Source organism: Python bivittatus, unplaced genomic scaffold, assembly GCF_059951505.1.
Source record: "Python bivittatus isolate LINGU-HERP-01145 unplaced genomic scaffold, Pbiv_v1 ctg000480_np1212, whole genome shotgun sequence".
Lineage (NCBI taxonomy): Eukaryota > Metazoa > Chordata > Lepidosauria > Squamata > Pythonidae > Python > Python bivittatus.
In genome coordinates this window covers 85,765,665-85,792,160 of record NW_028277075.1, presented here as the reverse complement: position 1 = coordinate 85,792,160, position 26,496 = coordinate 85,765,665, and the positions used below count along the sequence as shown (strand labels likewise).

The 26,496-nt window shown below is 40.2% G+C and overlaps 1 protein-coding gene across 1 annotated transcript; it reads left to right on the top strand.

The window, feature by feature from the left end:
- MARCO (macrophage receptor with collagenous structure) lies at positions 1–26,019 on the top strand. The gene is made up of 17 exons (XM_007425542.3): positions 1–112; positions 1,618–1,719; positions 5,165–5,383; positions 6,995–7,039; positions 8,162–8,206; positions 8,696–8,758; positions 8,877–8,909; positions 11,611–11,664; positions 11,764–11,808; positions 13,588–13,695; positions 16,259–16,366; positions 18,762–18,806; positions 19,995–20,078; positions 21,740–21,793; positions 22,798–22,842; positions 23,464–23,637; positions 25,561–26,019. The coding sequence occupies exons 1-17, from the start codon at positions 1–3 to the stop codon at positions 25,689–25,691; spliced, it is 1,467 nt and encodes a 488-aa protein (XP_007425604.2). The 3' UTR covers positions 25,692–26,019.
- The last annotated feature ends 477 nt before the right edge of the window (positions 26,020–26,496 follow it).

Sequence of the window (26,496 nt, the reverse complement as noted above, 5' to 3'; positions counted from 1 at the left end):
ATGAACGACTCAGTTAGGTTTAGTGACAATGGATTCCAAGACATCAACACACCATCTTTTTCAGAGAAGTTGAATTTTGCATCATCTGGAATCACAACATTTGAAATTAGTGGTAAAGTATTATTACCATTTGATGATTTTGATACTTAGATCAAAATATGTAAGACAATTTATTAGTGATTGATTAGTGATTAGTGAGAATTTGCCTTTTATAAATAGAATTAATTTGTTATTGCATTAAATGGCATTAATTTATTACAGTGATAAATATATGGGAGGATGCCATGGAATTTCATGACCAAGACTACAATCCTAAATTTGGTTTTCAGGACAAAAGTGTTATTAAACATATTGGTTTACTTCTATACAAAAATATATCCGTAAGTGGTTTCTAAGGAAGACTACTTGTTTAGTAGCACTAAAGTTCTAAGAGCGCACACATGGATGAATACTTTTTCTCCAGAACCTAGCTCAGAAACCAAAAACCAAGCAGGATAGGCCCTGGTTAGGACTTAGATTGGGGACCACTGAGAATTCCAGGGCTAATGGCTAGAATGGACATCAAAAAAATATTCTGGAAGAAACCAATAGCAAGCCACTTTTGCATATTGCCATGCAGGGGCATCGGGGGGGGGGCAAAAAAGATGATGGTTGTGACAGCGTAATTGAAGCTCCATCCTTTTGTATGTGCATAAGTATCACTTGCATATACATAGCGGTGGGGCTTTAATTGATAGTTGCAACCACCATCTTGACTTTTTTGACACACACTCACGCACACACACACAAACCTTGGACACCACTGTTGACCAGGAAACTTCATAGATGGAATCACTGGAATCGAGTCCAACTTGAGAGCATCTTTATCTTTTCAGTTCTGTATATTTCACTGAGCAAAGAGACAAATTAAATGTGCTTTTGAACCAACTCATTTGCTAAAAGGTATTCTTACTTAGTGGAATTGGCAGGAGTCCCATTATGTATTACTCAAGAACCAATTTCTATTGCATTTCAGGATGTGTTATGGCATGTTAAGTGCTATTTTTCACACAGGCAAGGTTTTCATTACAATTGTTTGTAGTGATAAGGAAAAAGGAAGAGTTTTGTAGGGACTACACACAAACTTTATTGTTGGGGGGTGCCCCTTTTTAAAAAACAACAACACTGAGATGGTGTCAACATGTCCTTCCAGTGAACATTGGTGCAAGAATCCATTCTTGAGAATTGTCAATGTGCGTCGTGAGTTCTTGGAAGACTGTTATTTCATGACTGCAGTTCTCAGCATATGTCTTTAGAAATTCTAATGACCTTAGTAATCAAATACACTTCCAAATAAGCTTGCATGGATTACACCTACGCAACCTTTTTATAATCCTGAGATATCCAGAAATGGAGTGCTGCGAAAACTGAGTTTTGTCTAGAAATTAAGCAATTTACCTTCTGTTAAATGCATCAATAAAGGACAGCCTGTTTTAATTATGCTGCTCAATAGGATCTATGTTTTAAAACCTTGCATAGAGGATTATGGCCATGATCAGTAATGATAGTTTCAGTCACTTGTAGCCCCAAATGATGGACTAGCACTCTGAATGTTTTATTGTTTCCCTGAAACTTTAGATCCAAACAGTCAGAAAAGGACTTCCAGATGCTGTATTTGGTCTATACTCATAATATACTTGGTTATGCTCACGGGAGGCATGGGACTGTTGGCCTACGAAGGTAACTTGTCTTAAATGTAATTTTGTTTCTTAAATCGAAAGATTAAAAACTGCCTATCCTCACACTACTGATATCAATAATTCTAGCTGAGTGAAAATAAAGGGAAGGGAAACCTGGACTGGATGTGGATGAAAGGCACTAAACAGGAGTGCCTTTGTGGCACTTCAGCTTCAGTTTCCCAAAAATGCTCTGGGCTTTGTGGAAGCCCAAACATAGCTCTGTCTGCCCCATTTTGAAGCACAGATCTTATGCTTTCCCAATCCAAATCTCACAATCCCAAGAAAAGACACAGCTGCTTTAACAGGTGCTGGGTTCATGGTCCCATGCACTCCCATGTGTCCTTGGGAGATCAAATCTAACGCATTGCACAGTCCTACTAAACAGCATACTCCTACTCAAGTAGGGAGTTGGCTCCTTTCTTAGGAGGATCCGAACTTAGGAGATACTGAAGTGCAAGGTGACCCTCACCCCTCAGGTAAGAAAAAGGAGGGCCATCTGGGACAGGATGGCAAGGAGAGTTGTAGTAAGATCAGAGGGACCTATTCATGATCACGCATGCCCTGGTCACCTCCAGGTTAGACTACCGCAATGTGCTCTACACGGGGCTGCCCTTGAAGAGTGTCCAGAAACTTCTGCTGGTGCAAAATGCAGCAGTGCTAGCAGTTATGTGTGTTTCTAGTAGGACACACGTTACACCTCTGCTTCATGAGCTGCATTGATTACCAGTTTGTTTTGGGGTCCAATTCAAGGTGCAGGTGTCGTCCTTTAAAGCCCTTTATGGCATGGGGTTGGGCTTTCTGAGGGACCGCATCTCCCTGATTTCATCTGCCTGTCCTACCAGATCCAGCAGAGAGGGCATGTTACGGGTTCTGTCACCTAGGGAGCTACATTTTGCAGGCCCCAGGCAGCGGGCCTTTTCTGCTGTGGCATCTGCGCTGTGGCATCTTCTCCCCCATGAGGTGAGGTTGGCCTCATAATTGCTGAGCTTCTGGAGGTCCCTTACGACTTGGTTATGCCATCAGGCCTGGGGACCCCAGGGGACAGGGGAATTAGTGAGGTGGCTGCCTTACTTTTAACATCTTTTTATTCTTTGTTTTATTTTTATTTTTATATTTTTAATGCATTTATTGACTGGTTTTAGCTTTGTTGTATGCCACCCAGGGTGACCTGTGGTGAGATGGGCAGCTATATAAATTGGTTAAATAAATAAATAAGATATTGGAGGACATGGCTGCATATCATCGAACTTGTTCACCACTTCCTTAGCTAACCTGCTGTCTTGGGTACAGTGGAAGATTCCCTCAGCAACACTGAAGTAACAGTTCAATGTATGTTGTGCGAAGGTCACAGCCAGCGAGGGCAGGGTATCATATTGTGTCCTTCAAGCAGCCAGATATTTGGGGCTGCCCTACTTAGTTGATTGCTGTATTTCAGACCATGAACATTTCCCCCTGTCTTTAATGATCTGGAATAATATAGAGTTATGAAAGGATAGAAAACCCACCCACCCTAGAAGTTCAAAGGATGTGAAAGCATTCCTAACCTGAAAAATAAAAACAGGGCCAAAGATGATTTCCCAGCATTCAATAAATGACCTTTAGACCTTTAGCTTCCCAACCTATTTTCCAGATGCTTTTGCCTTCAGCCACATGTGAGACTGATTAGTCATCCTGAGCATCCTCATAACAATCTGGGTAGAGTTTTACAATGCTTTTTATCTTGCCAGATGATAGTGACTTTAAAAACAACAACAATAGGAAATCATTCTGTAATCCAGATTAAATTGCAGAAGTACTCTGGGGACAGGAGAAGCTAAAAGTTAAAAATGCCACTTTATTCCAAGCATCCCTGAGCCTTTAGCTGGTGAATTGTGACCAACAAGTGGGGCACACCTGGACAGAAAATGTGGTACCACTACTTTTCTTTTTATTGGTTGATTGACTGTGTGCCATCCAATCATTTTCTACTCCTAGTGACCACATAGATAGTTTTTCTCCATTTTTCTTTTAGCCTTACCTTTAAAAAAAGAGAGAGAAAGAAAAAGAGGTAGGACATTAGAGCATAGAAAAAGGGCAGGAAGAAAGGAGATGGGAAAATCACGCAGAAAAATGGATGGTATAGTGCACATGCACACGCGCACACACCCACACACACACAAAGACAGTAAATATGGGGATTGTAGGCTAAGGTTAAAGGTCCTCCTGGGGCTGAAGAGGTTAAAGGCAGCACATTGGCTTTGGGGGCTTGTCAAAGTTCTTAGTTTTCTGGCTATGGATCACTTCCATTCCACATCTGCATCACTTGATTTCTTAGTACTTAATGGTTCATGGCTGAGGCCAGGAATGTTTGTACTGAATGCTGCAGGTACAGGGAGCCACATCCTTGTGGCCATTCCCATATCAGCAATGGTACTATATGAAATTATCCAATGATGGACATATGGCTGACAACAAATGTGCCTTCCATATGAGCATCTGCATACCTTAGAGGCTGGCAATGGTGGTGTATTGGGTAAAAAAATCATCGGCCATGTCCTTGTGATCATCATCCTTCAAACGTTACCCTACTTCTTTTCAATGTAGAGAACATATGCTAGAATGTGAAACAAGCTTTTAGTGTTAGAGTTACATTGCGTGTAAAGAAGGGGCATGGGCATTCTTCTAGTGGGGCTAAATCAGTCACAGGTACAGGTTGCCCTCTAACATTACAATGATTACTAAATTGGAGAATCTTCCAGTTCCATTCAGTTTCTTTGAAGAAACTTTAGAGAACACCCATACTAACCAGTGTAGTCCCTGCCAATATCACATCCAAAGAGAATGGCATCATATACAGTCCATAGTTAATGTTTTCTTGCTCTGGCAATACCACCGTTCCTACTTTTAAAGCAAACTTCAGATCAAATGGTATTCTATAAAGCAATATATTCCCTTCAAAGAACTAAAATAAAATAGTTAATAAAATAAATAAATATAAAATGAATATTGAAAGGGCAGAGTGTTAATTGAATCTGAATTGCCCTTTGTCTTTCACAAGACTCAGTAGGTTCATACTACAATAGTTGATTTAGTGTGTTTTATATGACATTAGCAATAGTGATAGATCAGTGAGTTGGCCAAGTCTGGAGTGGAAGGACATACCCTGGTGATACTTTTCACAAAATGTGAATATTTGTACAACTTCAAGAGAGCAGAGTATAACAGTTGCAGTAAATGGCTATCAATTGTACTTTTAGGGCATTAGAACATGGCTCCCTGACAAGACAATGGGACCTGGTTTGTTAAAACAGGAAAGGAAGAACAGGAAGGTGAAGAAACCTAATTTTACATTCTCCCAGGGCTATCAAGAAAAAATGAAAAATAACTTAGAAAGTTAGCACATTTGGATAATGGTGAATAAAATAGAACTTTGGATATTTCATTACTTTCTGTTCAACTTTCCTCAGTTTATAGGATTCACAACATTATATATAACATGACAGAAGGCATTCCTTCAAAAGCGAAACTAGTGAGTCATCCTGCCAATGCCACCATGGGGAATGAGATCTTTTTTGGAACCGATATTGAGAGAGGGCAAGAAAATTGGATCCACAGTTTAAAAGAAGAAATCCATGTAATCAAGCTGAGCAACCAACATCTACAATGGGAAATGGCCAATGTTACAGGTACACCCTGCCTTCAGCTCATCTGAATCCATTTGTGTTTGGTTTTGCTCATCATCCTACTGTGCATCTTAAGTATTTTGAATGCTGTATACAAAATGGAATGGATCTCTTTGTTCAAATGCCACATTTATACTTCAGGGGTCATTTCTGTTCATGGTTTTTCTTTTGTTCCCTTGCAAGAGTTCATGGACAGGAGCTTAAGTATAAAATGTTAGACTTGCTTCATTAAGGCATTAAAGACAAATTCTGTATAGACTTTTTTTTTTCCTGTAAAGCAAATGTACAATTATCCTGATCTCAAAGTTTTTGATCAAGAGCTTTCCAACACTCCCAATTTATGCTGAAGATGACCCACAGAAGAAGAAAAAGAATATGTTCATTGTTGCTGGTCTTGTTGCATCTGTTTCTATGTATATTATGCAGAGGGAGGGAGGGAGGGAGAGAGAGGAGAGGAGAGGAGAGGAGAGGAGAGGAGAGGAGAGGAGAGGAGAGGAGAGGATAGGAGAGGAGAGGAGAGGAGAGGAGAGGAGAGGAGAGGAGAGGAGAGGAGAGGAGAGGATGGAGGGATCCAACCTGGTGCTTTCATGGTGCTTGGTGTAGGTGCTGTGATGTTGTAATGGTATGGGGAAAGACCTTGGGAGACAGGGTGAAGAGACACTGCCAAGGGAACAGTCAGATAATATAGTATAGTATAGCCCACAGCTGGATAGTTGGTACTTCCAGACTTGCAAGATTCTGTTAATGTAGCTTTACAATAAGTAGAATTAGCTTATCTGGTCGTGTTTCCTGTCTGGTCTACCTGGCAAGGCTGACAGCTGTAGCATTGATCTGGGGCATTGTGTTGGATAATTGATCTGGGGCATTGTGTTGGATTTAAATAGCAGCTAAATTCAGTCACAAAGCAACATTCAGAAAAGGGTTTGAAGCATGTCTAGTGCTATTGCTGTTGCCCACAGCTGTATAAGGCCACCAGAAGAACCATACTAGCATGTACTAGCCCAGCCCTACGCCCCCGGATTGGGTACCAGATCTTCTAGTCCCAGTAGCAAAGACCAGAAAAGACATTTTACACTGATTATATTCCTACTACCTATATTTCATTATTGCATTTGTTTCTTTTTCCTGTCGATTTGAAGCTTGATGAGAGGTATTGAACATATTAGAGTCTGTGGTATTATCTGGGTAGAAATCTATTGATCTGGCTATCAATAACCCAGAAGGGCCCTCTGTAGATCTTGGAAATGGCCATGGCAAATAAAGTGATGAAATGGTTTGGGATAAAACTAAAATAAGGAAATGTTGGAAGGAGTAGTTAATAGTTTTGCATGGGAATGGTGCTGATATTTCAAAGAACAGAACTGAAACAAATGCTATACATGTTGGTACTGTAGTGTATCTAAGAAAAAATGAGGAAAAGGAGGTCATAAACACTATGGGAATGTTGAAAAATTGTAAGACTGCAGGTCTATATAATGCCCTGGAGAAATGTTAAAATAGGGAAGTGGTTTGCAACTGGAGTAGCTGCGTGGCTTGTTTAATAAGTGTGTGAAAACTGACTGATTTTAGTTACAGACTTATGCTATTTCCAACAGATGTCAATATCTTTTTCAGACCAAATGAAAAGCAGTATGTTTCAAGGAATTCAAGGACCTCCTGGTGGGTAAATACAGTACAACCTACTAATCACTTTGTATTCTTTCATTTATTGCTCCAACCTCATTCCTGTAAAATATCTGAAGATGGGTTGACAGTGACCAAAATTGCATGATATTCCACAAACCAGCAAACGCCATGCATACATATCTGAATTTTACCAAGCAACATATGCAAGACCAGCAGGTCTAAACTTCTACAGCATTCATCTGAAGGATGCTTACTAAATTGTTCATGTATTTGTCTTACCAGATTCCACAGAGATGTGTGGGAATGTGTCTGCTGAGCCCCACTGGTGGATGTGTCCACAAAAGCCAGCCAGAATCTGTACTTGCAAACTATTTGTAAAGGGAGCGGGAGAAATTATCTTGGTTGACACGTCATCTAATTTTCAGTGCTAGAACTTACACGGAAGTTTTAAAAAATGAAATGAGTTCTAAAAGGTGCAGGTTGATGGAAATCATGTTTAAAAAAGCTAATTAAGAAAATTAAAGAAATCATATTAAGGAAATTCAGCTTCCAAAAATATCTCTATTAGGCAAAATGTATATTCTGGGAGAAATATGCAAGAAAATGCACATCAATTTTCATGCGGATTAAAAAAGGGAGAGAATAGCAGCATGGCACAGAAATAGGCTGGAACAAATGTAAGGAATGAAAATATTAGACGCAGAAAGTAATCAGAACTGACAGATTCATCTATCCCTGATGCAAATAGGCTGGGTTGGATAGCTGGAGACTTGAATAGAAGGATCCCATGATTACTTATACAAAGTCCAAGAGCAGACAATTTGTGTACATGTAGGCATTTCAGATCTTCTGCCAAATGAATACACGGAGGAAGATCAGGGGCATATAAATTCCCTTCATCCTAAAACACATGTTCTCTGAATTTTACCTGCAATTCACCTCTCCAGCAATGAAAATACTTTTACAAATGAACTCGTGCGCCAGTTATATTAACATATAGTTTTAGTTGGCCTTCTGGCTGGTTTCTGCTGCTGATTTATAATTCTCTCTCTCTCTCTCTCTCTCTCTCTCCCCCCCCCCCCTCTCTCTGTTATATTTTAATGGCAACTTTGAATAACATCATGGAAATAAAGATCTTCTTTTCCTCATATTCAGGTGCCCAAGGAGAAAGAGGAATTCCAGGAAGAAAAGGTGACCAAGGTAATAAAGGCCACATTTTCAAATACTCAGTTTTGAATTTAGAGCACTGACCCAGTTCAAATGTAACAACTTTGATTCATTAATAAGCTATGTATTAGCTATATGTATAAGCCTATATACTTCATGTCCCCCTTCCACGGGTGTCTTCCTGAGTAGGATATGAAGTCAGGAACGGTCACGTGGCTTAGTCCTGACCTAACAAAATGGCTTCCTAAGCTAAACTCATGATAGCCTGAGCTGCACCTTGGATTGTCACTGCAAGTTGCAAACATAATTAGGAAGTCAGATCTGATCTCTGTAATTCATTAAAATAATGCATATCTGTTTCATCACTGGTGTGCAGACAGTGTTGAATGAAATGGCCACCAAAATAGGTGGCCAATACATGATTTTTATTAAACTAGCAGATTCAAGGTTTGAGCTTGAATCATTCATGACAATTATATCATATAACAACTCCAATAAACCCACGTTTGGGGCATCTTTCAGGAGATAAAGGTGAAAAAGGAGACATTGGTTTAACAGGAATCAAAGGACCGCCAGGGACAAATGGTAAGCAAATAAAACTATAACCCCCATCTTCAGGCAGAGGGTGAGGGTGAGGTGGTGATATCACTGAAATTCTGGTTTTTAAACCAAGTGGGTTCCCCCCCCCCTTTTTTTTTTCCAGGGATAGGATTTCCTGGACCAAAAGGAGAACCTGGTAATTCCTCACCTGCAGTCTGAGCCTGTATGCTGTGAAGTCAAGAGGGGTGTTATCTGGTCCATATGAACCATTTAATTTCCTTTGGCTGCTCCTGGGCTTCCTCCTGAAGGACATCACACCAGGTCTTGGTGCTCAGGCCATGAACCCACCTCAAGCACTCAAGCACAGTGCTTCTTGCATCTTTGCTACTTTTTGCAGGAAGAGAATGCCTCGTGAGGAAGTCAAGAAAAATAACTGTGGTTTTATTAGACTACAAAGCAGGCAGTGGGGGAGGAATAAGCACTTTATTGGTCTTCTGGAGTGGAGAGAAGAGATTAATGAATTTTCATTGGAACCAGTTATTGCCTAATGTAGACTACTGTATACCAGTGTACGTAGAACTGTGCATTATAGCAAGTTCTCTATGTCTATGGCAGTGTTGTCCAAACTTGGCCACTTTAAGATGAGTGGACTTCAACTCCCAGAATTCCCCAGCCAGCAATTCTGGGAGTTGAAGTCCACTCATCTTAAAGTGGCCAAGTTTGGACAACACTGGTCTATGGAATGAGGTGAGTGGGCTAGAGGACCCATCATAGTAAAAGAATGAACTACATTCTGCTATTTGTTCCAAGCTCAAAGAAGGGTAGAGGGAGCCACTCCTCAGACCTTGGAATAATAAGGAAGGAAAATTCCTTTGTCTCTTTCCCCATGCTTTGGCCAAAGATTTTGATATTCTCCATTGATGAATTTGAACAGATCTCTGTTAAACATCATACATCACTTCTAAACCAAAATTCAAAATCTCTCTTAAATTTGGCCCATCTATGTTTTATCTCAGATCACAAAATTGAGGTGGTTTGAAATTCTTCTTCCCCCATACTATCTGAAATGTATTTCTAAAAAAAAATAATTCAGTAATGGCACATACTTCCAATCCCTCTGAAGACCGTGGCATTTTCAGCTTGCTGATGTTCATATAGTGTTGGGAGTGAGGACTAAACTCACACTATAAGTGAAGTCCAGGAATCATCTTCTCTTTTAAAAAAGGAAAAAAGGGAACATTTGATGATTTTCTTATCTTGCTACTCTTCTACCACAATCCCACTCTCCAGCTTTCTTTTCTGCAGTGTCCAAAATGCTTGCTTATGCATCTACATATCTTTACTGATATGCAGCAAGTCTATATGTACCTGTACATACTACAGTAATACCTCGGGATACGAACGCCTCTGCTTGCGAATTTTTCGGGTTACGACCAGCTCTGGCCCCAAAATTTTACCTCGGTTTGCGAACTCCGCCTCGGGGTACGAGCCATTTTCCGCCCGTGCCACGTGGTCCTCGGCCATTTTCTGCCCGTGCCACGTGGTCCACGGCCATTTTTCCGCCCGTGCCACGTGGTCCGCGGCTGTTTTTCCGGCCCTGCCGCGTGGTCCGCGGCCGTTTTCGCGCTGCGCCGGGCTGTTTTCGCGCCGCGCCAGGCCGCGCCGTTTTCGCGCCGCGCCGGGCCGTTTTCACGCCGCGCCGCGCTGCACCCGGCCATTTTCGCGCCGCACCACGCCGTGCCCGGCCGCTTTCCGTGTGGTCCGTGGACGCCAGAACGGATTAACGGTAATTACATTGAACCTTATGGGAAATTGCCTCAGGTTGCGACCAAATTCAGAGGGCGGAACGGATTAACCGGATTTACATTGAACCCTATGGGGAAATTTCCTTCGGGTTACGACCAACTCGGGATACGCCCAGAGTCACGGAACGGATTAAGTTCGTATCCCGAGGTACCACTGTAATTCTATATATCAGCCTTCCCAAAACTGATATTCTTCACATGTGTTACAATGTTCCAGCTAGCACCTCACAGTCTTGCTAGCTAGGAATTCTGGCAGTTGGAGTCCCATCACACCGGCAAAGGACCAGCTTGGGCTGTTAAATGTGTTTTCTTGTAAAGAGGCTCCATTTAGTCAATGGGCTTAACTTCCAGATAAATGCGGTCTCAAATTCTTCTACATTCTGTGACTTGCACCCCAATAAATATAGTAGGATTCCAACCATGGAATGAAATGCTAATAATGTTTACTCAGTAAATTACTCCAAGTTTATGCAATGCACCAAGCCAGAAGGTGATTTGGTTTTGGCCTAACCTATTATGTAAATGCAGCCACTATGGTTGCTGAACCATGGCACATTACCTATAGTCCTCAGGTTATGACAACAACTGGAACCAGAATTGCCATTGCTAAGTGATGCGGTCATAAAGCATGATATCACATGATTGTATAACTTAGCGATGGCAGTTCTGGCAGTCCCGGTTGCCATCATTAAGCGAGGAACAAGAGGGTCATTAAGTGAGGACCTCATGTAACTGCAACTTCTGACTTCCTGCTGGCTTCCCCACTGACTTTGCTTGTGGGAAGCCAGCAGGGAATGTCAGAAATCACAGTCATGTGACCATGGGACCCTGCAGTGGCCAGAACTCTAAGGACCCATCATAACTTTGAATGGTTGCTGAACATATGATTATAAGTTGAGAACTACCTGCATATGAGTGGAATTAATTGTAGCAGATAGTACAAAATGTGATTAAGCAAACCATGGCTTATCATGATGCATAAAACCCAAAACTATGTTTTTCTGCTAAAATGCTACTGAGATCAATGAAATTTAATCCTTAGTATATGCATATAATAGGATTGCATTTTAATGTATGCTGTTTATGTTTTAGGAGTTCCAGGTATAAGGGGATATCCTGGTCCCCCAGGAGAGAAAGGTGAAACAGGTAATAAAATAATCAGATGCTGAAATTCAAGTAAAGTTTAATTTCTTTGCCAATTCTTGTTTTACATTTATTTTTATTTTCTCTATATTTTGGTTACAGGAGCCATGGGACTAAAAGGGACAAAAGGAGAACAAGGTGTTCCAGGTAGCCTACTTCAAGCTGGTGACTGGATTTATCCCTCAGTCCTCATGAGAAACCCTTAAATATCACTTCTTTTGTATAGGCCCTTGACAATTTCACTGGCCAGACCACAGAAGTCCAGTCCAGCATTTGTTTCAGTTGTAGACTGAAGTTCAGAGAAGTTCCGAAGCAAGACAGGAATCAGATGATGGTGCATGAGGAGTCTAGTTTTCAGTCTTGGGAAAAAGGAACATATTGTTAGTTATTTAATTTATTATCACTATATTTTTGCAGCTAGGAATAAGGATAGGGGCTTTCAGGATCTTCTCACTTGGGGGCATGAGGGAAACATTGGTAAGTCTTGGATACTCTGCATAGGTACCATGTTCTACTCCAGTTCATAGAACAAAATGTCTTGGGCTGCCCTTAGTTCCCAGTTCTATTTCTGATCAGAGATAGTCATGTCTCTAAATTTGGGAGTCCTTTTTAGCTTCCAAGGTTATGAATCTCATCCTCCAAATGTCTAATTTGGCCTTTTCAACCTTGGATCCCCACATGTCCCTGGACTGTTTCTTCAAACAATTCTGTTTATGGACCATGCCAAGGTGTTGAAAGGTTGATCTAAATGCATGCAACTTGAGCAACTCCATTTTCCAATGAAAGCCAGCAAGACCATTTTGGGGGAGTCCTCATCTGATGAAATTAAGACACTTTAGCATTCCACATGGAATAATATGGAATGCTGAACAATTCTCTCTTTTTTTTTCCAGTACAGTCAGGTTGTAACACTTATTTCAAGGGAATAGACAGCTTGTGCCAATTCCTGGTTGCATGACCATCACTGCAAAGAAGCCCACTTTCCCAATTTATACCATTCAAATTGGGGGGGGGGGTGATGACAGAAAGATTATCAGAGATAATATAAAGTTTCTGATGAGATTATGGGGCCAGTTGTCATAATTCCTCAAATGATTATATATTAGATTAGTTTCAAAGTCATAACGTGCTAACTGGGGGATACACAACTTGAGCAGCCTCAGTTCCCCTTTAGGGACCCCTGGAATTCCATGAACTATAGTTAGAACTCATCAAATCATAGTTTCTTGTCATTCTGGCAAGAAAAAAATGCAAAAAATGTAATGTAAAACCCAATGTTAAGTTTAAGATAATTTTCAGAACAATAGAAAGAAGCCCAAATTCACTCCAAACTTTAGAAAAATCAGTACATCCAGGCTTGTCCAGGTACATGACATGGCTCCATCCAGTTTGCATCATTGCCCTATCCGCTGCAACTTTCCATCCTCGTGGAAAATGGAAAATGTGACCCTGGGCACCAAAAAGCTGTCTACTCCATTGTAAACCAGATTTACTTAATCATACTATATTGAATTGGCCCAATTCCCTGGATTTGTTCAGCACACTGGACCATAAACTAGCTGCAAGCGCTTAATTCAAATGACCCACTGCAAATTAGCCAGTCTCATTTTTGCCTAAAGTATTGTATGAACCTGGCTCTTCTAGTTTCATACATCAAGTTAAGCCATAATTAGGCTTGCTTTTGGTGTGAACACAGCCATTATGGTTTGTTAAGCCATGATTTATGACTTAGCATTTTGTGGAAAGTCAGGCACTATGACAACCAGCCAAAGCAGGTCATAGTTTATCATAAGGAGCGAATCAGTCCTGAGACTACTATAGTATAAATGGCAATAAGGTTAAATCTCTTGTACTCAATATTGAATACAGAGTACAAGTGGCTCAATTAAAAGGAATTATTAAATGTACACATGTCTTTTATATCAGGTTTATCTGGACTAAATGGCGAAAAGGGATCAAAAGGGAATCTTGGGCCTGCTGGACCACAAGGTGAACCAGGAATGACAGGACAAAAGGGAGAGATGGGATCTCACGGTAAGATGAGTTGTCAAGAGCATTTATCATTTTGAAGTGAGAAAAATCGTTTCTTCCTAGCTGTACTTAGTAGAATGCAATCCTGCTGGTGCTATGACAAGAGAAAGAGATGAATGATAAACTGTCTTGATTCTCTTCGCTGTATCCGAAGTTTTGCGTGGCCGGTACTTTCTGGTACATAAAACAGAGGGCTGGGGCTGTGTAAATTGCAGTCTGGGGATGAAACAGGATCAGTGCATCCATGTAGCATGGCTGCCCACCAGAAATGTGTGATATTGTTTTTGTTGCCTGAGCTTGGCCTCAGGAAACAGATTATCAAGCTTAAAGCTACTGGTTTTGGGTTGTAGATCTAGGGAATCACTAGATGGCAGCTAAGAGTTGGGGTTTTCTTATATTTCTTTGCTGCCATCTATCATCTCCTAGATGTTTGCAGCTGAATTCAGTAATGCCTAATTACTGTACATTTTTCATATTCTAATATTTCATGACCATTTTATTATCTTCCTGTCTCTGATTACAATAGCAGTCCTTATGGTAAGTTTTATCAGGGAAGAATAAATGCTGTATAATTCAGATACATATGTGCACTTCACTGATTAGGGATATTGTGAAGTTGATTTCCCCTCATGGTCTTCTCTTATCCCCTGTAAGCTAGAGTTTTAGCTAAATTAAACAGCAAAATTATGCAACATAAAATTTATATTAAATTGGCCTTCACGTGTCTTGAGATGTGTACTTTAAATATTATCTGACATTATTTGAGCATTAAACACATATTTAAGCATTAGTTAACCATTTTTTTAACTCCAACACCAGCCCAGCTGTGATGTTCAGAAGCTTAGGCAGGATTGGAGTTCATCCACTACCAGATTGTGGATGGATGCAGTCATATACCTGTGGAATTATCCAACAGCAGGCTGAAGCTAAGGCACCCGACAATCTGGCCCCCTGAACCCAGGAAGAGGCCAATGAGACAGAACTGGGGACCAGCAAGAAATTACTAGTCCCCCCTATTCCTGGAAAGGCGCTAGTTCTATGTCTCTTGCCTGACCTCCCTGTCCTGGTCAGCATGGCTACACTCTCCCCAACACTACTATCCCCCTGAGGCTTCTGACCCTGCCTCCCAGTCCTGACTGGAGCTGCCATCTTCACAAAAACCCGAAATCACACTGCCCAGTCCAGAATATTGCTCCTGCTATTCTCACTGGTACATTCATCAGCAACTTACTTATACCATTCAAACCATGAACCTAAGGCCCCCTTTCTCATCCCTTATTCTCACTAGGGCCCTTGGAAAGTGGACCTCCCCACTCCCCCTACTCTCAATGTAGGATGGAATCCTCTTCCAATCCCTGCTTTGTATCCATGGAGTTAAATCCTTACCTACCATAATCTTTCCCTTCCAATCCAACAGCTGTAGCCACATCATGATAGAGCTGGAAAACCTGGTGCATCTCAGCTCAGAGTGGCCACTGACTGGTGGCACCTCTTAAACCCCACTAGTGACCCTATATATCATCATCTGGCTTAGCAATATCTCTCCTCTGACCTCCATTATCTTGCTGTACTGATTCTGACAGAGCTTGCTCATTACCATAACTGCTCCAATCTTCCTTTATAAACAACATCCAGTATTCTCCATGGCCTTTGGCTCTTAGCCCCCTCCCAGCTACCTGTTTCCAATAGTGGCCACCATGCTGGCAGCTCATCCCCAGAAGCCCTAGTAATGCAGGACTCCACACCACTCTCATCACTGTCCAGTGATAAACTGTTCATTCTTTCTTTGTCCTCCAGAGTGGATCCTCTGTCTCCATTTTGCTTCCAAATTTGCAATTTCATTTCCTTTTTCCTTTTTGTCTTCTCTCTCTTCTACTGCCATCCATCCACATCAAATTCCATGCTTTCCAAACTACCTTAAAACTCCCCCCCCACACTTTATTTATTTTATGTAACTTATTTATATGCCCCCCCCCCCAATTTGCTTAGTGACTTATTCCCCTGTTCCACACTGTGATCACTCATTCATCCCAACCCCACCAAGGTAAAACCAAAAATCAACTTCTCCTGGTCACAGCAGTGAACTTGGGTACTATCTTTTAAAGAAGTTGCAAATTCAGTGTGTTGTAATTGTTAAAGCCTGAAGTTAAAAAAGTGTCTGTGGCCTAAATTAGCACAGTCTTTGTCAATATAGTGCCTTCTAGATGTGTAGATGGGCTTCATTTCTCATAATCCTCCAGCTAGTTGCCATTCTAGTTGGGAGTTATGGAGGTTACATTCTAAATCATGTAGAGACACCAGATTGAGAAAAGTTGTCTTAATTCATCATTCACATGACAAATGATCTCAAGTGCCTGTTGACCCAGAAACAAAATATACAGCTTCATCATTAGGAGAAAGAGTTAATTGACTGGCAGTGTGATTGTCCTCAGTGAAGCAGATATGAAGCAAATTAATAGCTGTTGGTGTTGTGTTATGATGAGGCTGCAACTAAAAACAAACCAAGAACTGTACAAATGAGAAAACTTCTGCCTTCATGCTTGGTGTATTGTAACCTGCTAAACAGGCTTACCAGGACTAAAAGGAGAAGCTGGTGAAAGAGGAGGCATGGGCCCAACAGGACTAACTGGTGCTTCGGGAAAGAAGGGAGAGAAGGGAGAACAAGGCCAGCTAGGTGAGTGAAAGCAACCAAGTGCTCTCTTCTCTCTGTGCGCCATATTTAGATCACAGGGCGATAGTCAAGTACTCCATATATTTTCATCCTTTATGCGACATTTACTATTTTCAAAAGTAAATAGTGGGAACATATTATGGGCTAGTATAACTAGAAATTCACCCAGCAACTACTCCTCAGACAACAAGCAAACCATAGTCAGCCACATTTTGGCAGCTCCCTTTCTTTCTTACTGGCATCTTAGTGGTCTTTGCACTGCCAGATTAGTTGGTGTTTCCTGTTTTCTTTATTAATTTGGGGGGGGGGGGTCAGAAAACATGGTGATTTAACTGAGGAGACAGCTGCCATACATGGAGTGGGAGAAAACCTGAGTTTCACATGTCACCTTCCATTGGGGGAGAAATAGAACTGGGAACAGTAGAGATCTTGTGGCAGTCTGAGGTCATTCATTCCTCTTGTCTCTGTGTCTTGAGACTCAGATTTAGCCACAGAGTAATAGGCACCACATTCAGATGAACAACATAGGTCTATAGGTGAGATCAGTATACAAGCCATGGTTATATAGGTTATGTTTAACCCATTGGTCTATAACCTGGGTTCCCACATCACATTAGACTTAACCATACCATGGCTTAGGGTATCATGAGAGTCAATTCTATGCCTTGCTTCTGAAAGGCTAAGAAAAAAAGCCAGGCAGATATTCTAATTGTGATGGAAGTGGTCTAAGCAAGCTTGTTCTGCTCCATGAATTCATTTCTCAGAATGCTGTTAATATGTATTCAAACTGTTATCCTATTGATCACTAGGGGCAATAGGAGTAGAGAGAACAGGCAATGGACCCTTTGTACTTCTGATTGTCCCTACTTTCCTTTTCCCTGATAGAAGACTGATGCTCTTAAGCTGTTCCCTCTAGCCTACTACCTATAGGAAGAAAGGAGTACTTTCTTCTTCTCATTTCCACCACTATGACATTAGAAAGCTCAGAGATGCAAGTTTATTTTTGGTGCCCTAGTCATCAGGTGGAAACCACAATGATGTACCATGAAGTCATCACGCAACTGACATACTGTACATTACATATTTTTTGTTGTTGGTGTGATGGCCTCATGAGACATTTAATATCACATCCCTTGCCCATGATTGGATCAAGTAACTTTCTTAATAAACACTATTCTCATCCTTTGAGGCCTTAAGCCTTAATTGTTTTGGTTCCACTCACATATATATGAACCCCAAGTGAGTGAACTGGAGAATTCCAAGCAGGTTTACCTCAAAAATGACAAATGTTTCCTGCTTTAGAATGGTAGCATCCAAATGATTGCTTTCAGGGACTTAATTACTTCTGTCAGGTGATGGCCACTTGGTAAATTCCACTATCTCTTCCCACAGCCTACACATCCCCTGAAAATCTAATCCGATGGATGGATGGATGGATGGATGGATGGATGGATGGATGGGAGGGAGGGAGGGAGTGGGAAGGAAGGAAGGAAGGAAGGAAGGAAGGAAGGAAGGAAGGAAGGAAGGAAGGAAGGAAGGAAGGAAGGAAGGATTTATTACTATTTAGTGCCTTCAAGTCAGTGTTGACTCCTAGTGACTGCCTGGACAAGTCCCTGTAGTTATCTTGGCAAGGTTTTTTGGAAGTGGTTTGCCCTTGCTTGCTTCCTAGGGTAGAGAGAGTGACTGGCCCAAGGTCACCCAGCTGGCTTTGTGCCTAAGGCAGGACTAGAACTCATGGTCTCCTAACTTCTAGCCTGGTGCCATAACTGCTACATCAAACTGGGTCTGTTGGATTGATGGAATACCACTTATATAGTGCCCAACTTTACCCATCTCTACGCCTTAGGACAGCCTTCCCCAACCTGGGTGCCCTCCAGAGCTGTAGATTTCTCCAGATCATCCTCAGCCATTGTTGAAAATTAAGTCAACATAGATGTAACACACCTAGGTTGGGGAAATTTCCCTTAGGTGGGCACCTTTTTTTCTTTTTAGATATTTGTATAGAATATACTTACCATTGGGACAACTTATTCAAATGTCATCTGCTGTCCTTTGGTTTCTGCCTTATGACTTTTCAATAATTGATTCTTTATTGTTTTTTCCCCACCAAGCCCCATGATGACTTAGTTTTTTTCATTAATCTTCCACTCAAGATATCACTGCTACATCTGACATTCTAGAACTAAAATCTAGTTGGTAGTTTTTCTCATCCCTAAAAATATCCCTGCAATCTCTCTTTCATGCATAAGTTTCAAAGGGGTTTTCTCCTATTCTATTTTCTGTATAATGTATTATTTTGTATGTCATGTCCATAATACACAATGAACCCCTTTTCACTTATGGAAAGACACTCAGGCAAGCTTCCATAGACAAGGAAATACTATTTTTTTTCTTTCAGGTCCGCAGGGCCCCAAAGGTCTTCCTGGACCAAAAGGAGATAAAGGTAAATTATGTTGTGTAAATGCAATTGAAATGCCCTTCTTATCACCTATAGCCTGACACATACTGTACATTCTCCAACACTGTAACCCTACATATACATTTACCACAAATCAATCTCCTTATATTCAATAGGATTTACTCCTACATACAGGTAGATGTGTTTAGGAGTATAATTCTCTGAGCCACTTCCTGGGTGAAAGTTTTGCTGAACTTAACAGAGCTTATTTTTGAGTGAAAATCCATGGGATTGCTCTGCACAGCAAAGCATGCTTACTAGGCAATACTCAGTAGCTCTCATTTTATTATTATTTTCTCAGGTTTACACCTCAGGTTTACATCTCAGGTGTAAACCTGAGAAAATAATAATAAAATGAGAGCTACTGAGAAATATTACTAGAAATAATTTGACTCCTGAGAACACATAAAATATATAAAAATTCACTGAAATTGTTAGATATAATTATGTACCTTTTGCTAAAAAAAGAAGTGAACTGCTGCTTGCTTATTTGCATCAGACCGGATATTTTAAAAGTGTATTTGCAGGCAAGTGATTTCCCTCCCCTGCACTGATCAGCTCTTTTTGCCTGATGAGCAATTTTCAATTTGTCAAGGGGTTTTTGCCTTCCCCCACATTAGTCAATGGACTGGGTTTCTCCCTAACGGTGAAAATGAATTTTGAACCTCTGCAGCTTTATCCATTCTAATAACTGTTCTACATTATAGATTTGCAGGCAAAATCTGTTCTTACTGATATCAGCAAGAAACAACTCATAGTGGTGTGAATCAACAAAAGATGAGGCAGAATATGGTGGACATTCTCCACATTTCCTTTTAATGAAAAGCAGTTTACAACAGGATGTGCCCAAAAGATGCAAATCTACTGAGCAAAACCATCTACTGCAGCCTGCTATAACCTAGTAGCCTATATATCTCCTGAACTACTACTCCCAGAAGCCCCAGTTTACATGACAAACGTTGGCATGGTCTTTAGCCACAGTGGTTGTGAATTCTAGGAGTTGTAGTTCAGAATATTTGGAGAGCACAAGGTCAGGAAAGCTATTTTATTATCTGAAGTAATCTTTTCCTACCAAGTCAAAAGGATTGTGCTTTGCACATCTTCCTTTGTCCACAATATACAACTATTCCTTCACATTTGGTCTGCTATTATATCCTTTGACTTGCTTAACAGGTGTTGCTGGAAACTTGGGTCCAGCAGGACTTCATGGTCCAAAGGGCGAAAAAGGGGAGACAGGAGCAGCAAGTAGACTTCCAGGTATGCAAATAGCATGTTTGTTTGTTTGTTTGTAATAATTTTATTGAACTTTTTAATAAACATAGTAAAAACAAATACAAACTAAACAATTAAACAAAAGTAAGAAAGAAGTTTAAAAAGTGCAACAGAAAGAAAGAGAAAAGAAAAGAGAGAGAATAAAAGAAAAAAGAAAAAAGAAACAAAGTCAATAATAAAGAAGTGGTTTCCAACCTTCATCACACTGAGCACAAGTTAACATCACACTATTTCACCCTTTTTTAAAATTACAGACAAAAAATTCTTCTTCCCATAACCTAACTCATAACTATATGCAATCCAGAAATCTTCATCTTTTCAGTCTTGGTTCAGCAAAAAGTCCACTAGAAGCTACCAGAAATGCCAGACACATATTTTATCGCTGATCAAATAGTCCAACTTTATACTCCTTCTTTTTGCGTTTCACAATCTTGGCCTCTAATTCATTCCAGTGGTGTTGCAGGATTTGATCTTTCATCAATCTGTGGCATTCCAAAAGATTCTTCAGATCCTTTTTGTAAATCCAGTAAAGAGGCACCATCCAGGATTTCTTGTCACAGCTGCTCCTTGTCCAAGTCCTTTTCTTGATTTGTCTTTTGTCTTTCCATTTTAGTAATCTTTTCAGTTTTATTCTATTCCATACGTACAAGTTCTATTATATCTGTGTCAGGTATAAGGTGGTTTTTAAAATCCCCCTTAGCATCTTCTAAAGGTTTAACCATTGGAACCTGTATGCTTTCTAAGATATTAGTTATTAATATCTCAGTCTATTTTTCAGAGAATTCTTTAAGTAACTCAAAAGTTATACCAGGATTGGCCATTTTAAAACCGTAGTTTAAATGCTGATACATGCACGTTCCCTTTTTGTTTTGTTTTTTCTTTCTGCCTGGTCCTTTAGTCCCCTCTAGTGTTCATTTGCAATATTCAATGAATCTCATTTCCTAATATGGATTTAGTTCTGTTTCAGTTGTTTCCCACAGGTATATTATTTAATTATATACTTGTTTTTCAAATCATACAATGAAAATACAAAAGTTCCAAATTCCTATGGTCTCCTAGTCCATTTATAACTTTCTTAAATCAAAATCTTTTTTTTTTTTTTGGCTTTTTGCCAATTATATATTGTTTTTAAACTCTTAAGTCTCTATTTTAAAAAATTCCTTGTAACGAAGAAAGAAGGTAAAACTCACCAGGTGTCAAATTAAACTCAGTATTTGAAGGTCTCTAGTACCCATGAGAAAGTTAAGTAGATCATTTCCAAAGGTGGTTAGAAAGTGAGTGCAGCTGGCTTAGTGTCCTTTCTAAAAGCTCCGCCACAGCTGAGGCAAGATGTTGTCTCTCTTGGCTCCTGGTGCTCAGTCCCACAGGGGACTGCTGTTCTATGATCCCCTCATGAGGAGCTGCCATTCAGAGTGTTTGTGGGCAATCTCCCATCCTCTCCTTCTGCAGAGAGGTTCCAAAGGACCAGTCTACTTGCCAGTCCCTCATTCTTCACCATGGTCATAGGCTCCAGTGTTCACAGATACATCTTCAGTCAGCCATGATTCACCTGGAAGCTGAAATAGTTACAAATGCCATGTTTTTTTTAGTCTGCTGAAACATTCGTTTCCAAGGAGATTCTAACCTGTTTTTCTTTCTTCTTTCAGGCCAACCAGGACAAAAAGGTGATCAAGGGCAAAAGGGTAGCAAGGGAAATACAGGTAAATTGGAAAATCAGTATCAATATTTTGCATATACATATAATCAAATGCATATGATCTTTATGTTTTGCTTTGGCAGAATATGGATTTATAATGTCGTAATTATTATAGGCAACTGCTAAAGAGCACTTATGACAGATGCCCTGCTTTCAAACCACTCTCCATAAATTCCTTTTCATTGAAGCTACTGGCTTACCCCATATGCCTTGTTTGGTAGATCTTTAATGAAAAACTACTGTAAAGGTTCTCCAATGCTGGTTCTCCAATTTTGCTGTTAGACACTTGGAGAAAAATATTGTGGCAGTAGCAATGCTGTTAGAAAAGAATGTCAAGCAGAAATCCATTTTAGGACCACAATCTAAAAACCTTTGCTTCCTAGAATTAAATCTTCTGCTGTAACTTTTTTAAAAGTATCTCATGCATGGAAATCAGAATCAGTCTGCAAAACTTCCTACATCATTTCTTCACTTTCTTTAAAGCAGAAACAAATGTTCTAGTTTTGGATTTCCTGCACTGAACAAGTAATTGGACTAGGTAGTCCATGACAGTGGTTCTTAAAGTATGGTCTGGGGACCTCTGGAGGTTCCCAAGACCCTCTTGGGGGTCCATGAAGTCAAACAAGTAAATATTTTTAAAGTTCTCACATTTAATTTCTAATACAGTAAATATTGATAGATATAACTCATATAAACCAAAGCTTTTAGGGGTCCTCAGTCATTATTTTAAAAATTCTAAAAAAAATTAAAAATTGCTCCTGAAACCAAAATGTTTGAGAACCACTGGTCTATGAGAACTCTTGCAAGAGTTATGACTTGAGGATTGTAACACACAAGTAGGACAGATAATCTCCTTCTGGTCCATGTTAGGTATATATGTATTTATTTTATTCATTTATAACTCCATTCTGTCCTGTTTCTGCATTCATTTATGAATCTTCTTACAACAAACCACAAGTTATCTGGATGTTTCATCAAACACTTGTTCTTTTTATTGTCTTAAACCAGGACCACCAGGAATACAAGGTCCTAAAGGTGAAAGGGGCAGCTCAGGTAAATTACTCCTGACAAACAGTTTGTAGAGCTTCATTGCACCCATGGAGCTCATATGAGCTGGGTTTCTTTATCTAGCATCAGACCAAAGCAATACCAAAAGCACAATTAAAAAATACATACAGCTAGGACTGTTCCAGAAGTAGGACAGAGATAGCACTCTTGGTGTCAAGATTTATAGGCAACCACAATAGCCAAGTAATAGGGTGCAGTCCTTTTGTCAGAAAGGATATGTGTGCTTAATATCCTTTGTGTTCCTACATTTAACCCAGGAATAGTCTTCGAGACCCAAGTAAGTGTTCTGTTATACCTTGTCAGGGGTAGCTTATCCATATGGGTGAACTAGGCGCACCAAGCAAAGTAGAGAAGCCAATTTCAAGGAACAACATCAAAATGTACAAATACCAATATTTTTTCGTGGAGCACCAGTTGCAGGATTTGCCCAGGATGCTCTGGTTGCATCACTCTCTAGGAGAGTTTATATTCAACCATCCTTTAAATATGGAAAATCATATGTGTATAGTTGGAGCAGAAAGGTTCTTTTGCACTGGTTACTTGGCCTAACCAAGCCCTTAATACTTTGCCATTGTCTTTTGAAATTATGTATACGAACAACCACAGGAGCAAGTGCTTTCCTAAGACTCATTGGGCAAGACAAGCGTGGCCGTGTGGAAATTCTGTACAATGGGGTGTGGGGCACCATCTGTGATGATCACTGGAACCTGGATGCTGGCACAGTGGTTTGCCGAATGATGGGATTCAGTAGGGCCATTGAGACTTTCACTGCAGTTCCAGGTAATCTTCCTCACTACTTTCATCAAATCAGAAAGCATGAGATGTGTTTCAAAAATAGCAAGGCAGCATCTTTGTCTTGGGCCTTTGTCCTAGAGGGGAATTTTAGGCATCTGAAAGAACAGCTGAAGGGGATATGATTCCCTCAACGATCCCACATATTTGTAAAATCAGGTTCTTGCAGTATAATGATATCAACAGAATTTGTTTTCTCCCCTTGGGAACATGGGGGTTGAAGTTTGGTCATCTCTATAGTAAAAGGCTTTGGAATTTTTTTCACTTTCTAAATTGTCAGAGGAAGGTGGGGGGATATTTTGAGGCCTCTTCTCTGGGATAGGGAGTAAATGCTTTTGAGCTGGAGGGGACACACTGAATGCCCTTATTTGAGTTTCTGTAACATCCCAATATCAGAAAATAAATGAACATATTGATTATTTCGAGGGTAGCAAGAGCTGTTGTAGTTTCATAAGAAAAGTCGTGCTGTAAGAAAACTCATACTCTAATATCATACCCATAATATAAGATCAAGAGCTCTTAAATTATGTACTTGAAACAGAGAGCACAAAGTTTTCATCAAGGAAACCCAAATATCAAAACTGAAATACAATGTACAGATTGCACAGATAGTCTCTTTTGAGTCAAGCTCCATGGATAACCATACAGATGTTGTACATGGCAACTTGTACAAGACATTGCAATTGGCAACTGTACAGAAGTAACTCCCAGCATGCCAGTTGCCTCTGCCATTGGAACTGTGAGTAAAGGTTGACAAATAAAAGTGCGGAGTCCTTGGGGTTCTCTGAGCTTGGTTGTTTTCTTGGAAATATTTTGTTAGCTGGCTAGGTAATATCTTCAGTGCTAGCACTGAAGATGTTACCTAGCCAGGTAATGAAATGTTTGCAAGAAAATAACCAAGCTCAGAGAACATCAAGGACTCCACAGTTCAACCCTGAGTTACGTATATTCTCTTCTATTGGAAATAAAAGTGCATCCACAGAGTATTAAACTATTTTGGTCAGAAAGGAAATACTTTCACAGACTTTATGGGATTGAGGCAGACAACCTCAAGCCACAGGACCTCATTCAGCTCCCACCCTCACCCAATCCCCACTCAGGGATTCCCTCAAGTTATTAAAGCAAATTTTCAGTATGGCAAAGGGAGGCATTACAAAATGAATTACTGGAGTGGACTCATGTTAATGATTACTGTTGACTAAACAGAAATGTAAATAAAATGAAACCACATTTTTGCTTTTGTCTTATTTTGGGGAGTATGTCCAAGTCCAAATGCCAGATGCAGCTCTTAGCCCTGGAGTTATGTAACTTGATGTATAAGGTCCACAAGTATCTTCAAAGCTTTCCCAGTGCTCAGGGCAGCCTGAAACAACAAACAACAACAACAAACAACAACAGATGGTGCCTTCTTCCCAGTTCTTGTATAGAAACCAGCTAGACCGGCAACTGGGCTTTACATTAATATGAATTATGAGTAGTGTTTTTCATCACATCTAAAACAAGAGAGAAGAAGACACCATCATGCCTCCGTTAGTTTAGGAGACCCAAGACTGGCTCCATGGGAAACACAGCTCCACCTTTCAACAAGGAGTAGTCAGGGATGAATATTTGGAAGGCTTCCAGTGGGATAGCCATGTTAGACTGTTGTAGCCAAGACATATGGCACTCTGAAGACTAACTATATAAATACTTATTGCATAAGCTTTCCTGGGCCACAGTCCATTGCTGCTGTCCCTCAGCATCTGCTGCTTGAGGCAATCACTTCTCTCTGCCTAACAGTAGGGCCGGCCCTGCCAGTATTCCAGCAGTATAAGGTGCACGTTTTTGAAACACATAATGGATTAACTTACTGGTGCTATTTTTTCATATTAACTCATTATATCTCTGTTTATTTATTCTGACTCTCATCAGGATCTGGACAAATCTGGCTGGATGATGTGACATGTACAGGAACTGAAAGCTCCATTTATTCATGCAATAAACGTGAATGGGGTGAAAATAACTGCAGTCATAGTGAAGATGCTGGGGTAGAGTGTGCTTAAGGCAGTTTTGCAGTGAAACCTATAAAATAATATTGAAATAAGTGTCTCAGCCTTGTCATGCAATGAATATCTAACTGATCTAATGTAATGTTTACTGTTTTCTGTTGTATCAGTGTGTTTTTAGGCTGTTCATTGATCAAGTTTATTTTTAAAGATGTATTTGGTGTATCTGGGCTGAGGAATTTTTTATGTAAGAATCCCATAAATTGCATCCTTATTTATCTGAATGGAAGATCCATTCACTCAGTTAGACTTCCTAATAAGAAGCACACATGGGCAATACATGCCACAAAAAGTTAAAATCTGTCAAGCTAGATTTCATCATTCAATAAAGTAAAATTACTTCCCTGAGTTCTTCTGTATATAATAATTTATTCTGTATATAGTATGGCTTTCAGGGAATTAGACTGAACAGCTTCTAAAGTAGGGGTATCCTTATTGTACACCATATAACAGCAAGTCCACATCCTTTGCTTTATACGATTTTGTCACTGCAAGGACCTAATTATTGTCTTGAAGACTAGCATATTTTAAGATGCATAAGAAACATCATTCCCCTGCTCAGGTTTAATTCTGCATTGTTCCAAGGCTGCACAGTTTAATCTAGCAGCAGTTTCTAGGTTTTGCTGAACTGTAATTTCTCACAATCTTAGCCAGCATGACCAATTGCAAGGGATTCTGGGAAATGGAGTTCAGCAGCATTTTGAGCCCCATAAATTCCCCACTGAGGCAGTTCAGTCATCTGAACACTTAATTAACAACCCCCTCTTCATTGAGAAACAGGGATTTTTAAAAAAAATCATAC